We start from the raw sequence: 14168 nt of genomic DNA, 5'->3' as shown, positions 1-14168 counted from the left end.
TACAAGTAATAACTATCAAAGTTGACGTGTTATGTATATGATAGAAGAAATTTAAAAGAGACAGACTAATAAATATGAATACAATAAATGGCAAATCTTGTGGACTAAAAACAAAATTATTATAACAATGACTTAACTTATTTAGATTATTTAGATGGGTGGGTATTCACAATTGAAATATTAATTTTACCAATATCTTGCAAAAATTTATTAACAGTTCCATTGAAAAATTTCTTCTAAGAATAGATTTTTTTTTTAATCATGAAAGAATAGAATTTGATAGAACCATAATATGAAATTTGTTTCATGCCTTTGAAAACTCTTTTTAAATTTTTTTTATATTTTTATTTATTCATCAGGCACTAAGTCCTAAAAGTCACACACGCGTTTCAGCTCCGCTTTTCATTCTCTGAGTTTCCTATTTCACTTTGTACTGGTAATCCTCAGTCTCCAAAAACAATCTGCATTTCAATAACATAAACCCATCCCCAGAATCTGTTTGTTTTTAGATTCAATCTGCAAAATGGCTTCACGAGAAGCGCCACCGCCTCCGCCGCCTGGTATGGGAGTGGGACCACCCAACTCCTACACTCCAAACATACCCAACAACACGCTGGCTCCCAATTCTACCGCTAATTCGATGATGCAAAACCCTCGTTTTCCCTTCAATTCTATGGTAACTTCTGCACCAACAACTTTGGATTCTTTGAACTCACAGTACAACAATGGATCGCAGTCTTCTGGGTTTAATCCAGGTGGGTTCAGCGTCGACGCGGCGAGGAAGAAGAGAGGGCGGCCGAGGAAGTACTCCCCCGACGGTAACATTGCTCTGGGTCTGGGCTCTACCCCTATTTCTTCAGTGGGCCATGGAGATTCCACTGTTGCGTCGCCGTCGTCGTCTGCCAAACGGAGTCGGGGAAGGCCAGCGGGTTCAGGGAAAAAGCAGTTGGATGCTTTAGGTGATCATAAATTGTTTATTTTATTTTTATTGATAGTAGTTAATTTGTAGTGGTTGTCCATTTTGGTTGATAATATTAATTTGTTGTGCTTGGATGTGTTTTGATTGTTATGTGGTTGCTTATATAGTTATATTCATTGATGTTTAGTTTGTGCTATAAATTTTTCAAGAATGGAGAGTGAATTTTGAGTTCTTTTATGTGAACAGGATCTTCTGGAGTTGGTTTTACGCCACATGTTATATTGGTCAAACCTGGCGAGGTAATGTGCCTTTCATATTAGTATGAACAATTGGCATCAATTATATTTCAAGATCTAGCCTTTACATATATATTATTGTAGGATGCATTGTGATTGCAGATATCTTTAGTTTAGCCTTTTTTGTGTGCTGTTAAGTTTGGTATTTGGCTTAAGGTTGGCACCATTTTTGGAATGAAATTTGAAATACAAGAATAAATACCTAGGTTTGTGCGGGTGTTGCCTTGACCAGCATTTTGTAATCTTTGATACGGTTCGTTAACCTGATGTGGCTTCCACTAGAGAATTCAAAGTAAGAAATGTGAGAAGCGAAAGGAAGAATATTGAGATATCAAGGGAAATATTGAACAATTCCTAGTGAAAGAAAATATAGAAAGAAGGGATGTGGCCCTTTTTTGGACATCAGACGTGAAATGGTTACTTGTGATTTGATGGTTTCACCTTAATAAATATTAGTGACAAAACATGTGTGTGTGTTTCAAGTAAATAATGCAAATAGCATGGTAAATTGTATTCAATCAACTAGCCTTTTCAATTGATCATCTGTGGTGGAGCCCGAATTCTTTTCATTTACACCAAAACGGTTGAAAGTGGTATGCTTTTCGGAATTTATTGAGGTAGCTCACTTAAGAGGAGCCAAACCCAAATCTGATATGTTGAGAAGACAAGAAGTCCTGATTTTTGGAGTAGAGATGGGTGAAGAATGAAATTTGTTCAAACAATAAAATGACTTCAAATTACTGCTTTATTATCACAAGTTAAAAAGTCCCAGAACATATTAATAGTGGGTATTTTGGGGACAAGCTGAGCTTATTTTACTCATTTTGGCATTGTGTGACAGGATAGTTGGAAGCGGTTATCATGTAATATATTGAAACAAACACAATTTCTCTTGTTTAAATTTTTGTTTTGTTCCTTGGTGTAAAATTATCTTATGAGGACTTTATGCCAATTTCCCTCATTGTGTGCATTTTTCTTAGTTTTCTTATTTTATTAGCTTTTGACTAGTTTGCTTGTTTACTTTATTTTATTTATTTATTTATTATTGTTATTATTATTATTATTATTATTTTATTTCTGAAGGGGGAGGGGTTATGTACATGGATGATTTAGTGGACCCTTTTGTTAATAGGTGTTGGTATTGACGGCTTGTTGTATGCAACTTGTTGAAGTAACAAGACGACTTAAATTAATGCCATTCTTAAAATATTTTACATATATGGTATTGTGGAGAGAGATATTTTTGAAAGAAATTTATCCATGCTTTATACAACAATATAGAGCACAGTGTCATGTTATTGGAATTTTAACCAAATGCATGTGTTTTTGTTGTTTAATTATTATTTATATTGTGGTCATGTAGAATTATGTTGTGACGAAATTAGTCGGTTTCTTATCCTTGCTTATATGTTTTTATTTTATTTTCTATTTTAAGTTTAAAATTGCATTTTTTCTTCTTCTTCCTCCTTTTTATTGTTACTATATATATTTTTTTCCTTTGAGATTTTATTTATTTATTTTTGCCTTTTGCACCAGGTCGGGGGTATTAGTTTAAGTTTTACTGGAGTTATTGTCCAAAATGCAATGTGCCTTCTCATTTGGGTTCTCTTTTGGTTTACAGGATATAGCATCGAAAATCATGGAATTTTCGCAACTAGGACCACGTACTGTATGTATTCTTTCAGCAAATGGTGCCGTCCGTCGTGTCACCCTTCGCCAACCCGCAATGTCTAATGGCACTGTGACATATGAGGTTTGTATGACAAGGGATATGTATAACCTTTAACATTTAATATTATTATCAGCTCAATTTTTTTAATTTAATTTCAATTTTTAGTAGATGTGTACAATGTACGCTTTTAGAATTATTTGAGCAAGGAGACATGAAAATTTTCCAATTAGAGCTTCCATAGTCATTGCTATTGACAACTAATATATTTTTAAAATATGGAGAAAGATATCTTCAGGTTGCACGACTGTGTTTGGAATGTTTTCTTATCTATTACATGACAATTGACCATTAACCACATTCTTCCCTTTTGGAGATCATGCCAATACTTAAATAGCTTTAGCAATGTCTTTGTTTCTTCTTTAAGTAATTGGAAATTTTAGATATCTATCTATGGACGTATCACATGTAAGATGGTAAGCATGGAGGTGTCACACGTGAGATGGTGGGGGTTCCAAGTGGATTGGGTTAGGTAAAAGTCAAGGCTGACTGGTATGTGTGTGTGACACAGGAAAAAAGAGAGAGGGAGATTACCAGACTCACAAGATCAATACCTTGCCCTTGAGGATTGGTCCAAGCTTTAAGAGATAGATATATTTTTTTGTTTGTATCCTCAATGTTCTATGAGGATCTATAATTGAATATACTACCTGAAGGTTGTACTTAAGGTTTTATTTTCCTCATTAAATGTAGATTAGATGTCTAGTTAATGTAAATGTGTGAGGGTAAGGCAATGCTTATAGTTTGATGAGATGCTGCCATGTGTAGATGTACCAGATGGAGGTTTCTTGTTTTGTTTTGTTTGTTGGGGTGGGGGGGAAGGGAAGGCTGCAATTCAGCCATGCAGGGTGGCAATATGACATTTAAGGGTAACATTTCGGTATCAAGGTGTTGCTAAGGCAATCACATGTTCTTGGCAAGACACTATTGTGGTCCAATGAGGTGGTTTCATGTGTTAATGGAGTCCATGAGTGATTGCAAATGTACATGAGAGATTGCAAATGTACGATAAGTATGGACTAATAAGTTATTTCCAAGTTAGTATGATGTATGTCATTCGAAAATCATGAGGAATTTCACTTTCTTTAAGGCAGGTCAAGGCTTAAACTTTAGGAAAGGTCATTGAGGCTGGTACATCAGCAACCAAACCAAATACCCTGGGATCTCAGGCTCTCAACAAACTGTGACATGATAGGGGAGGTGGGCCATTCTGATAGCAGCACAAGGAGCAGTGGTAGCCTATTGAGTTCTGCTGTCTGCACAGGCAGTGCATGAGGTGTATCAAGATGCTCTGCAAAATGAAGAATCGTTTCTTGAGGGGTTTGCCTGAGGAGGGGATGGATTGTGGAGTCGGAGATGTGTAACTGCAACCATATTTCATTGGAGCTATGCTTGTGAAGAAGACTTTTAAGAATTAATCCCCCCTTATTTCGGCACAACGGAAGCAAATATAACGGACGTAGAGATCTAAACAACAAACAATAATACAAAGAAGAGATATTACAACTATTCATTATTAAAGAAGAGATATTACAACTGTAGAGAAATGAGAATACACTCACAGCCTCATAAGAAATTACACCGGTAGGGACTTTGACACCGAACCGTCTACACACACTCTTTGCCCAAGGTATGGTGCTGGATACCCGAGCCTTTCACGATCTACCACTCCATGAGCCCCTGCTTGCCATAGGTATTCTACCACTTGCTCATCAGCTCTACCCCCCACACACATTGATTTCTGAGACTACATCTCTATACACTCGGTGCCTCCTTTGCACCCACTTTCTCCTCTCTTCTTTTTCTCGCTCGCCCTTCCATTGCTCTCGTCTCTTCTCTAACTATTCTCTGCATACCATGCCTATATTTACAGGAGAGCTTTTGCCGGCTTAACACATCGTCTCAGACAACAGTGCATTAAATGCACTGTAAATACATTTCACCAAGTCTTGCTGACACACCTTTTACTCCTTTTACTTTCACATTCAATGCATGCAAATATACCATTCATTGTATACAAATTCAATGCATTTACACCATGTAACCACACACACTTTCATATTAGCGTAGCTTCACCGCCACATGTAACCCACATATTCTCTTCACTGCCATATGCATTTAATGCATGTGCACAACTTTCCTTTTTCATTCATGCACTGAGACCATTTTTGCCTTTCTTCATCCACCAATAAATTTGAGCCAACTCAACAAAGGCAGCAGCAATGTCTATGGGGAAAGATCAATTGCATTTTTTGCAAAGTGAGCAGTCAAACCTAGTGTAGGCATTGAGGGATTCTTATGCGTGGAAGATGGATTGCACGACTATTCAGCCCTAGAGTGTGGGCAAGTTGATCTAGAAAGCCAACTACACGGGTATTATTATTATTATTTTTTATATTTCTGTGGTTTGTTTAGAAATGGCAGAGAAGATCGTGACAGTGAATTACCGATTTGTCTGTTTGTGTGCGGGTTAAAGCTTTTATGAAGTGAAGAATTAATGAAAGAAGAAAGAGAATGGATTTAGCATAAATGTCACTCAACTGCTTGTGCTACTTCAACCTTCCATCTGGCTCTTCATCTGGAGTTTTCTTGTCTCTCCTTTCTTTTCTGGCTTGAGTTCTCAATAAGGGAACTCTTTCTTCAATAAAGGTTTGGGATTTGATCTTGGTCTATTAGCCTTTCACCAGTGCCACATTCTTATCTGGCCTTACTTGTTGACTTCCACTAGCTCTGCCCTCGCTCTCTGTCTATCCAAGGGATGGAAGGGCAGAGGCCTTTGCTGTCCCCTCCAGTCAAGAATCGGGGCCTCACAATCACTAGCCAATATGCTTTTCTCTCATGCCTTTCTCCGTTCATAACCAATATGTAAGGTGTGCAGTAGTGGGGATAACATTGCTTCTGTTAATAGCTTGAAGTTATAGGACTTGGACCACTTGGTCCCTTTTGGAGCTCTGTGGGGACCTAGCACATGTCCTGTTTAGAAAGGACCCGTGTCTTATGGTTCTTTCCACATGTCAACTGGAGATTGGAGATAACATCTAACTTTTTGGGTAAGATTTGGCGATAAGGTTGTTCCATTGTGAATTAGAGGTCACGGGGTTCGAAACTGGAAACAACCTCTCCATGCGAAGGTAAGGCTGCATAAATTTTACCCTCCCTAGACCCCACAATGGCGGAAGCCTCGTGCACTAGGCTAGCTCGTTTAATTTGGAGACTGTCACCAGTCTTGATACAGGATAGTTATGTGAACTCTTGTAGATAAATCATGTGGCTACTTGAAGATGCCATAAGTGTTCCACCTTGGCATTATGTGGTACCGTGAGGTTGCCACCTTGGTAATAATCAGGAACGCTGTGCTTAAGTACCCATGCTCATAAGGAGGAGTTGCTATAGGATTTCATTTTCTTTTAGGGATTTTCCTGCAAGGCTGCATTCTATGGCCTTGGGGTTGTGGATGCTACCATGTCTTTGCCACCTGATAAAATAATGCTCATTTCTCTGGAACATGTATACAAACAAAAGCACCAGTCTGTTTGAGATGGCATTTGTTTAAACTGATAAAGCTTTTGACAGATTTTTGCTTGCACAATCTGCAGATGTGATTAATATAATGTGTGTTTTTGTTAATTAGATTGAGCACTTTTATTTATTTATTATTATTATTATTTTTAAAAAAATGTATTAAGATTTCAATTGAGCCAAAGCGCTTGTGTTATTCTATAACATCATTTGCCCAGTCTTTTGGATTTTTTTTTGTACATATCTTAGCAGTGCTTTGCGGTTGTTATGGGGGGACCTGGCTAGCCAAAGATAACCTGGGGGACTTAACATGTTGGTTCTCTGAACCTGGGGGACTTAACATGTTGGTTCTCTGGGGCTTTATAACTTTAAGACGTTTCAAATCTCTGCCTAAAGCAGTCACCATTAAATGCTAGAATCTGCAAATTAACTTTTATTTGGTTTGCATTCTCACCATAATTGTATCAGTTCAAATTAGTGAGGGTAGCTTCTTTCAAATAGTGTGCAAGCATAAGTTTTGATTTCTGGTATAGTTCAAGTGTTGTGGTAGTTGTCCATCAGATGTAGTTAACTAGTAAGTAACGGACCTCACGGTAGACTTATAATTAGGGTTTCTTTTGCCTTCACAAAAAGGTGAAAATTTTAGATTTGTAGTTGTCATTTAATTTCACATAGCAATTTTGCTTTATCAGCAGATATTCTTTTCTCCATTGTTCTCATTTTTATAAGTGATCTTAAAGAGTAGAGTGCTGGGCACGCAAGAAATATATGTTCTGTAGAGACTTTGGCCTGGAAAGATGTTGATTGAGAAGTAAATATACTTTCCAAATATAGTAGAGCTCAATAGTTTATCTATATTAAAAGCTTCCAGATTGAAGTGGGTGGGAAATGCATAAGGTGTCTGAGAAATTGGAGTTGGTGCTAGTTAAAGGTGTTAACAGGCATTAGGGTGGCTGTGTAGGGCATGGATATGCTAGTGTTGCAAATCAAGTAAGCCAAACCAAAATAAATTTATGATGGTTTGGGTTGGTTTGGTGTGTTTAATACATATTTGTAGAGGAGGACATCACTGAGCCTGGATCTGGAAAATTTCGGGTGCTTGGAGAGATGGATATCGTACATGCCTAACCTCTTTACGTCTGAGATGTGGTTGCTGTTAGGGTTTGTTATTGCGAGGATGCAATTAGATCTATAGCGGGTGGTTTCAAATGAGATAAGGAAGATATACCCCTCTTTTGGACCCAAAAATTGATGCTTTGGTCCCATGCCAATCAAGAAGTCGTTTTAGTTTGAGACGAAAGTGCCCTTAGTTCAAGTTTTAATCATTTTAATTTTGAGCCATATTTGTTGAAATTTTTTTGTTTATTAATTATTATATTTGAAACTAAAAATATATTTTGTTACTGTAGTAGTGCTGTTGCTGAATACTTTGGGAATCTATTCACACTTGGTGACTAATTGTTAACACTAATTGTTGGTGTCATAATTGTTGAAACCAATGCACAAGTTCTTTCTGGGAGTCAGCTGACACTCTCTATACCCAGCCAACGTGAGATGGACTCGAGGAAACTGGTGATGAGATTAGCTCAAGCTCACGTGACTTTGGGGATTGTCAATAGTGAATTTATTGAGAATTAGAAGCCTTTTGCTTCTCAATTGATTTTCTGATTTATACCATAAACTCCAGAAATGTAGTGAAACAGTTGAGCTCACTGGGTTGTGCCCTTTTAACCTTTCCTCTCTTCAGGATAATCTGTCCCACTTCAAATGGAAACTTCTCTTCTAACCCCCTATTTCTATGTTGTAATTTTATTACAATCCCTTTCACATTGGACACTTGGAGACCATAATTTTTTTCCTAGTTGATACTCCCCCACCCCTACCCCCACCCCAAGGAACTATTTGCACCCAAGAGAGTCGAACCTTAGACTTGATGCTTCATGAGGCACCAACCAACCCCCTTGGGGTTGAGACCATTTTGTCAATGGACACTTGGAGACCATTATTTTTTTCCTAGTTGATACTCACCTCCCCCCCCAAGGAATTGTTTGCACCCAAGAGGAGTCGAACCTTAGACTTGATGCTTCATGTGGCACCAGGCCACTAACCCGCTTGAGCCAACCCCTTGGGGTTGAGACCATATTGTCAATAGAAGGTCATGTCTCACCATTTTACTTGTGACGTGTTAGCTGCAATCCTATACTGAGTAATCAAGTGATCATCTAGGCCTATTTTAATATGAAATTTGTACTGACTTCACGTAATCAAGTATATTTTTCAAAATTTTACTCAAAAAATTAATTGCTTTATGTGTAATGATAATATTTTTCTTTACAGGGACGATTTGAGATTATCTCTTTATCGGGTTCCCTCTTGCTGTCAGAAAATAATGGTAACCACAGCCAAACAGGTAGTCTGAGTGTGTCCTTGGCAGGGCCAGATGGTCGAGTTTTGGGTGGTGGAATTGAGGGAATGCTAGAGGCTGCGACATCAGTTCAGGTCTTGATTCTGCTGTTTTTTATCTTCCTATTGGTTTTTGTGCGTGTGAACTCTCCCACATTGTCAATTCGAAACTAAATATACACCTGTGCATCTTAGATAATTGTAGATCTACACAATGCTAAGTCTGAAAAAATCAGGACTAGTGTCCCACACTTCCGGAATTGTTAGGGATCTATCTATTTGCATTTCTTCATTTTACCTTAGTTGTGAACAATTTTAATTTATTTCCAGGTAATTGTGGGAAGCTTTCTTGAAGATAGAAAAAAAATAAAATCCGGGCTTCCTTCAACACCTAGCTTGAATTTTGGTGCAGCAGTTGCAGCAGCAAGTGCTCCCTCCCAAGGAGCCTCAAGTGAGTCATCCGATGAGAACAATAACGGTCCTCTTAACCAGGGGGGTTCAGGATTTTATAATAATGCTAGCCAACCCATTCATGGTATGTCAATGTATTCAAACATGGACTGGCAAACTCCACGGTAAAGTTGCTTCCCAACTGACAACACAATTGTTTAGGATATTTTCTTAGTTGATGCTCTTATGGAGTTACAGGTTGATTGCGGATACTAATAGATAATTTCTAGGTGCTCTTCTTTTCTCTTCTAGACTTGAATACTTCTATGATTTTTATTTCGAGTTGGTTCACATTTTCTTCACTCAGATTTTTAGACATGTTATTTTAGCAGAGGGCATGATTTTCTATACCATGTCCTCTTAGGATCTCTTGGTTTAGATTTTGCTTGAATATCTTGTTTGATGTTAATAGACCTGATATTATATGTAAACCTGTTTTAGGAACCAATAACACACCCACCCACCCACCAACCACACTATTGTCCCAACGAGGATTGAGCTCTTGACCTCCCATGTTGGAGCAGGAACAGATGCCATTTGAGCTAAAGACTGTCTCTCTTGCTTTAAACCAAATTGATGTTGGACTCTACTTTCACCCCCACATTTTCAGGTGCAATTTTTTTTGGCACAAAGCCGAAACATACTAGCTCCTCAGAAAACATAGTTGCAGGTTTCAGTGTATAAATTTTTGTGGGGAAAACACACGCGATATTGAAGGTGTTAGCTTCTTTAACTATCCTGATTTTGGTTTTCATTAGCTTCGAAAGGTTAATGGATGACACACACAGAAACAAGAAAGAATACGATAAAATATGTTTTAGGGATGAGTTTTTAATTTATTTTGGCATTTTAATACAACAGATTTTTTCAATATAATAGTAATTTTATTTCTGTTATAAACTACGAGCATCAAAACCTTCGAGTATGTCAACACTTCCATTACTGTGTTACAATGGCATTGAACTAATATGGCAATTTTCTTTTTAATTTGTACAGTAACAAACTGGTTCTGCCTTTGAATTTCGGATGTTAATTTAACCGGCTCCTATTGGGACGGGTTTAGGATCATCACCCTAATAGGGTGGGGGTTGGGGAAAGGTTATAGTTTTATTTTTCCTTCCATTCTTATGATAAATTTAAAATTTAACAATATTTTTGTTATTATAATTATTAAATATTTGAATATACTTATTATTATTATTATTATTTATGAAATTTATCTCAAATTTGTTTAAACTTGATTTTTTTTATAAAAAAAAAAAAATGTATATCGGGGTGCCACACTGCCACAAATATGGTGCAAAATCACCTCCAGTGAAGAAACTGGCAGGATTTGGGTTGCTGAAAATAAGGGAGGAAAGAAGAAACAACAGCATTTGTGAACCGTGTATATATATATATATATATATATATATATATATATATATATATATATGAAAATTGTGTATAAAACAAATATACATTTTTACCCACTTTAATAACTTCTGTTCATTAACAAAAATGGAGGAAATTTCACTGGAGGTGATCTTGGTCCCACAAATATGTCTCAACTCGATGCGAGTACGGGTGGGGTGGATTTTAGAAAAGGATTTTTGTTAGAAGAACGGATTTTTGTTAGAAGAACGGGTTTGGGAAAGGGGTGCCTCCTGCTCTACCATTCCACATTTTTTTAACACTAATACATAAAGCTAACGCTTGATGGACACTTAATTTTTGCTTATTATTGTCGACAATCCGGTCCTGGTTGTACGTGTATTTGAAGAAAATGACTCTCTCATCCATGTATAATAAACAAATAAAAGGCCATTTTTGGTGTCGGTTCATTAAGATGCAGGGTGTTGGAAGGAAATGATTAGAAACAAAAAGATAGCATACATTATGAAGGCCTTCATAGCCCAGCAGTGGATTGCTCCTTCTTGTCTTTGAGAGCCCCATTTTGGGCTTTGCACCTTTGACTTCTAATATAACATTTTTACCCTGAAAAAATAAATATTAAAAAAAAAAACAGTATATATTGCATTGAATAAATATTTTTATTGCATGTATTTGGTTAAGGTGAAATTTTACAAAACCGTTATAGGACTATCACTGTAGAATTCAAAAAAATTTAGAAGTCTGGAAGAAAATCCTCTATTTTCCCCCCTTTTAGAGAAAATTAATCAATTGTACAAAATTTTTATTGGGTTTTTAGCTATTTGATAACAGAAAACTGTTTTTGAAAAATTAAATCATACTCTCTTTCTTGATTTTTATTTTTTTGCTATCCAAAATGTTGTAAAGTTTTAAAAATTTCCTATACAATGCCAAAGAAAATGAAAGGTTTGCTTGTATTGTACTATATTAATAGGTAGTTTGGACACTTGATGTGTGTTGTAGTCCAAGATTATTCCGTCGTATGATTTTTGTCTAATTGTTATATATAATATACTCACCGACAAAAAAGACCAAATATATATATATGTATATATATATATACATAGAGAGGGAGAGAGAGAGAGAGAGAGGGGGGGAGAGAGGGCCCATTGAGAATTGACGACGGTGATACCAAAGAGTCGTCGACGACACAGGCCAATGGGTAGACGTCGACGACTCGGCGGTTACCGGCAAATACATTCAGCGTCAAATATAGGAAAAATATAACCAGACCTGTCTCAATTGACACGCCCAACACTAGATTACTTACCTCTACGCTTCTAATACAAGCCTATCTATATTTTACCAATACATCACAAGTACTTCACAAGTACCTACCAAACATTCAACTTAAAACATCAGCAATCGTGAAAACAAAATGATGGAACTTTTAATATGTTTTACGATAAAGATTGTATATAATTAGATTATTAAAACATGCCACCTAAGTATGAAAAAGAAAACTTAGAAATTCTTATATATATGTTAGGTACTTTTTAGTAACACCTAACAAGGACCTCTCTCTCTCCTATATATATATTAAAGACTTTTAAAGTTGATGAATAACAACTGTAACAAAAAATAAAGGACAATTATTATTATTATTATTAATATATATATTGTGAATATTTTGTTAGGGTCTGTTTGGTATGTGTTTTGTTTTTATATTTTTATTTTAATTCAAAACAATAAGTGTTTTGTTATACAGTGTTTTGAATGGTGATGTCTATTTGTTGTAAAATTTTTGAAATAAAAAACATAAGAGCATGTGTGGTAAAAAAGTGTTGCAAGTTTTTAAAATATAATGACTAATTTCATTTTGAGTTTTTGATAAAAATTTTTTGGATACTGTTCATTGCTATTGCACCTGTTACTACACAAACATGTAAAAATACCAAATTGGTGTTTTAACTTTTAGATCCCTATTTACTAAACATTTTGAAAATGTGTCAAAAGAGAAAATAATAAAAATCCATTGTTTATTACTACAATATGAGACAAAAATAAAAACACTAAAAGCAATGCATACCAAACATGCCGTTATTTAGCGACTTGTGTTCTATAAATATTAAACAATTTAATTGGAGCGGGAGCATGAGAGCGGCAAAATTATGTCATAAATAGTGAGAATTTGAACGAGAGCACGTGTGGAGTGTGAGAACACGAGTGTTTCGGAATGTGAGGGTGATATCAATTGAGAAGAATTGTGTGACTTAGAGTAAAATTTCATAAATATTAAATAATTTAACTGGGGTTATATATTTACTTAATTAAATTTATCAATCATTTATTCATAAAATTCACCAAAAAAATATTTTAAATACATGCATAAATATATACACAACATATACATGTATAAATAAGGGTTAAGTGCACTAAACCTCCCTGAACTATGACCCAATTGTAAGAAACCCCTCTGAATTAAAAGTAACCCCCTAAACTATAAAAATGTTGCATTCCAGTACAATCCGTCAACCAGCCGTTAATAAAAAAATAAAATTACCTTTAAGCCCTTTAGTGTAACGGCGACGTTTTTGTGTTAATGGGAATTAATATGTTGACGTGGCTAGGAAATTTCCAATAGCCAAAAGAAAAACGACAGCACACATACTTACCTTATCCTTACACAAAAACTGGCACCAAAGTGACCAAACCAACCCTTACATCAATTTATGGCACCAAACAATTCTTCCCCATCTCTCTCTCACACAGATGGCATCCAAGGGGTGGAAAACGATTCTCTCAGTCAGATATAACAACAGCGACAGCAAAAGGATCCTATCTAGGGTTTTAAGTGCTATCTCACAGTCCTCAATCGAGTACCGAGGCAAGCAAACAAACGTCGAACGCTGCCTACGCAACGATGCGCCTTATGAAGGGCATAGAAAAGGGCGCCTGGATCGCCGATTCGCCGGCACGACGTTCCTCATCGTCGTCTTGCGCTTATCGTCGAGATGGATCGCGGTCTGCAGCTTAATGAGCTTGAGTTACAGCAAGCGAGTTTACTCGGTACCCTACTTGCCTAGTACGAATTGCCCTCTTTGCTTCATGAGGTGCTCCGGCTTCTTTGGTATGGACATGGTCCGCATCTGTTCTCTTCCTTCACAGATGCAATTTCAAATTACACTCCTCCCAAAAAAAGAAACTCTTTGTCCTCACTCACTTGTCTATATGATTTTTTTTTTTTTTACCCTTTCTGTGAGGCTATCACTTTGGGGATTACATAATTAGTAATCCATTGTCATAGATAAAACAAGTGTAAATGAGAATTGAGAAGCAAGATAACAACTGAACTGATGCCCAGTCAAATAAATAAGATAATTGATTCCCATGAACAAATTGTGGAAGATGGATTGAGGACAAATAATGGATGATTAATATGCCAATTACCAAGTGAGCATTTACCGATATATATATACACCCACAGATAGAGATATAT

General features: G+C 36.4%; 1 protein-coding gene across 1 annotated transcript; it reads left to right on the top strand.

The window, feature by feature from the left end:
• The first annotated feature begins 352 nt into the window (after positions 1–352).
• On the top strand, positions 353–9618 carry LOC132285052 (AT-hook motif nuclear-localized protein 8-like). Its single transcript, XM_059787218.1, has 5 exons — positions 353–959; positions 1166–1218; positions 2837–2968; positions 8801–8962; positions 9197–9618. The coding sequence occupies exons 1-5, from the start codon at positions 524–526 to the stop codon at positions 9443–9445; spliced, it is 1032 nt and encodes a 343-aa protein (XP_059643201.1). The 5' UTR covers positions 353–523; the 3' UTR covers positions 9446–9618.
• Positions 9619–14168: the final 4550 nt, after the last annotated feature.

This window comes from Cornus florida, unplaced genomic scaffold (genome assembly GCF_030987335.1).
Source record: "Cornus florida cultivar Cherokee Brave unplaced genomic scaffold, ASM3098733v1 CherokeeBrave_3.0.0_Hap2_Chr11, whole genome shotgun sequence".
Lineage (NCBI taxonomy): Eukaryota > Viridiplantae > Streptophyta > Magnoliopsida > Cornales > Cornaceae > Cornus > Cornus florida.
The sequence above is the reverse complement of the archived record's forward strand: the minus strand, read 5'-3'. Positions and strand labels throughout refer to the sequence as shown.

Coding starts and splice junctions, on each gene's coding strand:
- LOC132285052 (XM_059787218.1), top strand. CDS start 524: ATGGCTTCACGAGAAGCGCCACCGCCTCCGCCGCCTGGTATGGGAGTG. Junction 1,219..2,836: donor TATTGGTCAAACCTGGCGAG/GTAATGTGCCTT, acceptor TTTGGTTTACAG/GATATAGCATCGAAAATCAT. Junction 8,963..9,196: donor AGGCTGCGACATCAGTTCAG/GTCTTGATTCTG, acceptor ATTTATTTCCAG/GTAATTGTGGGAAGCTTTCT.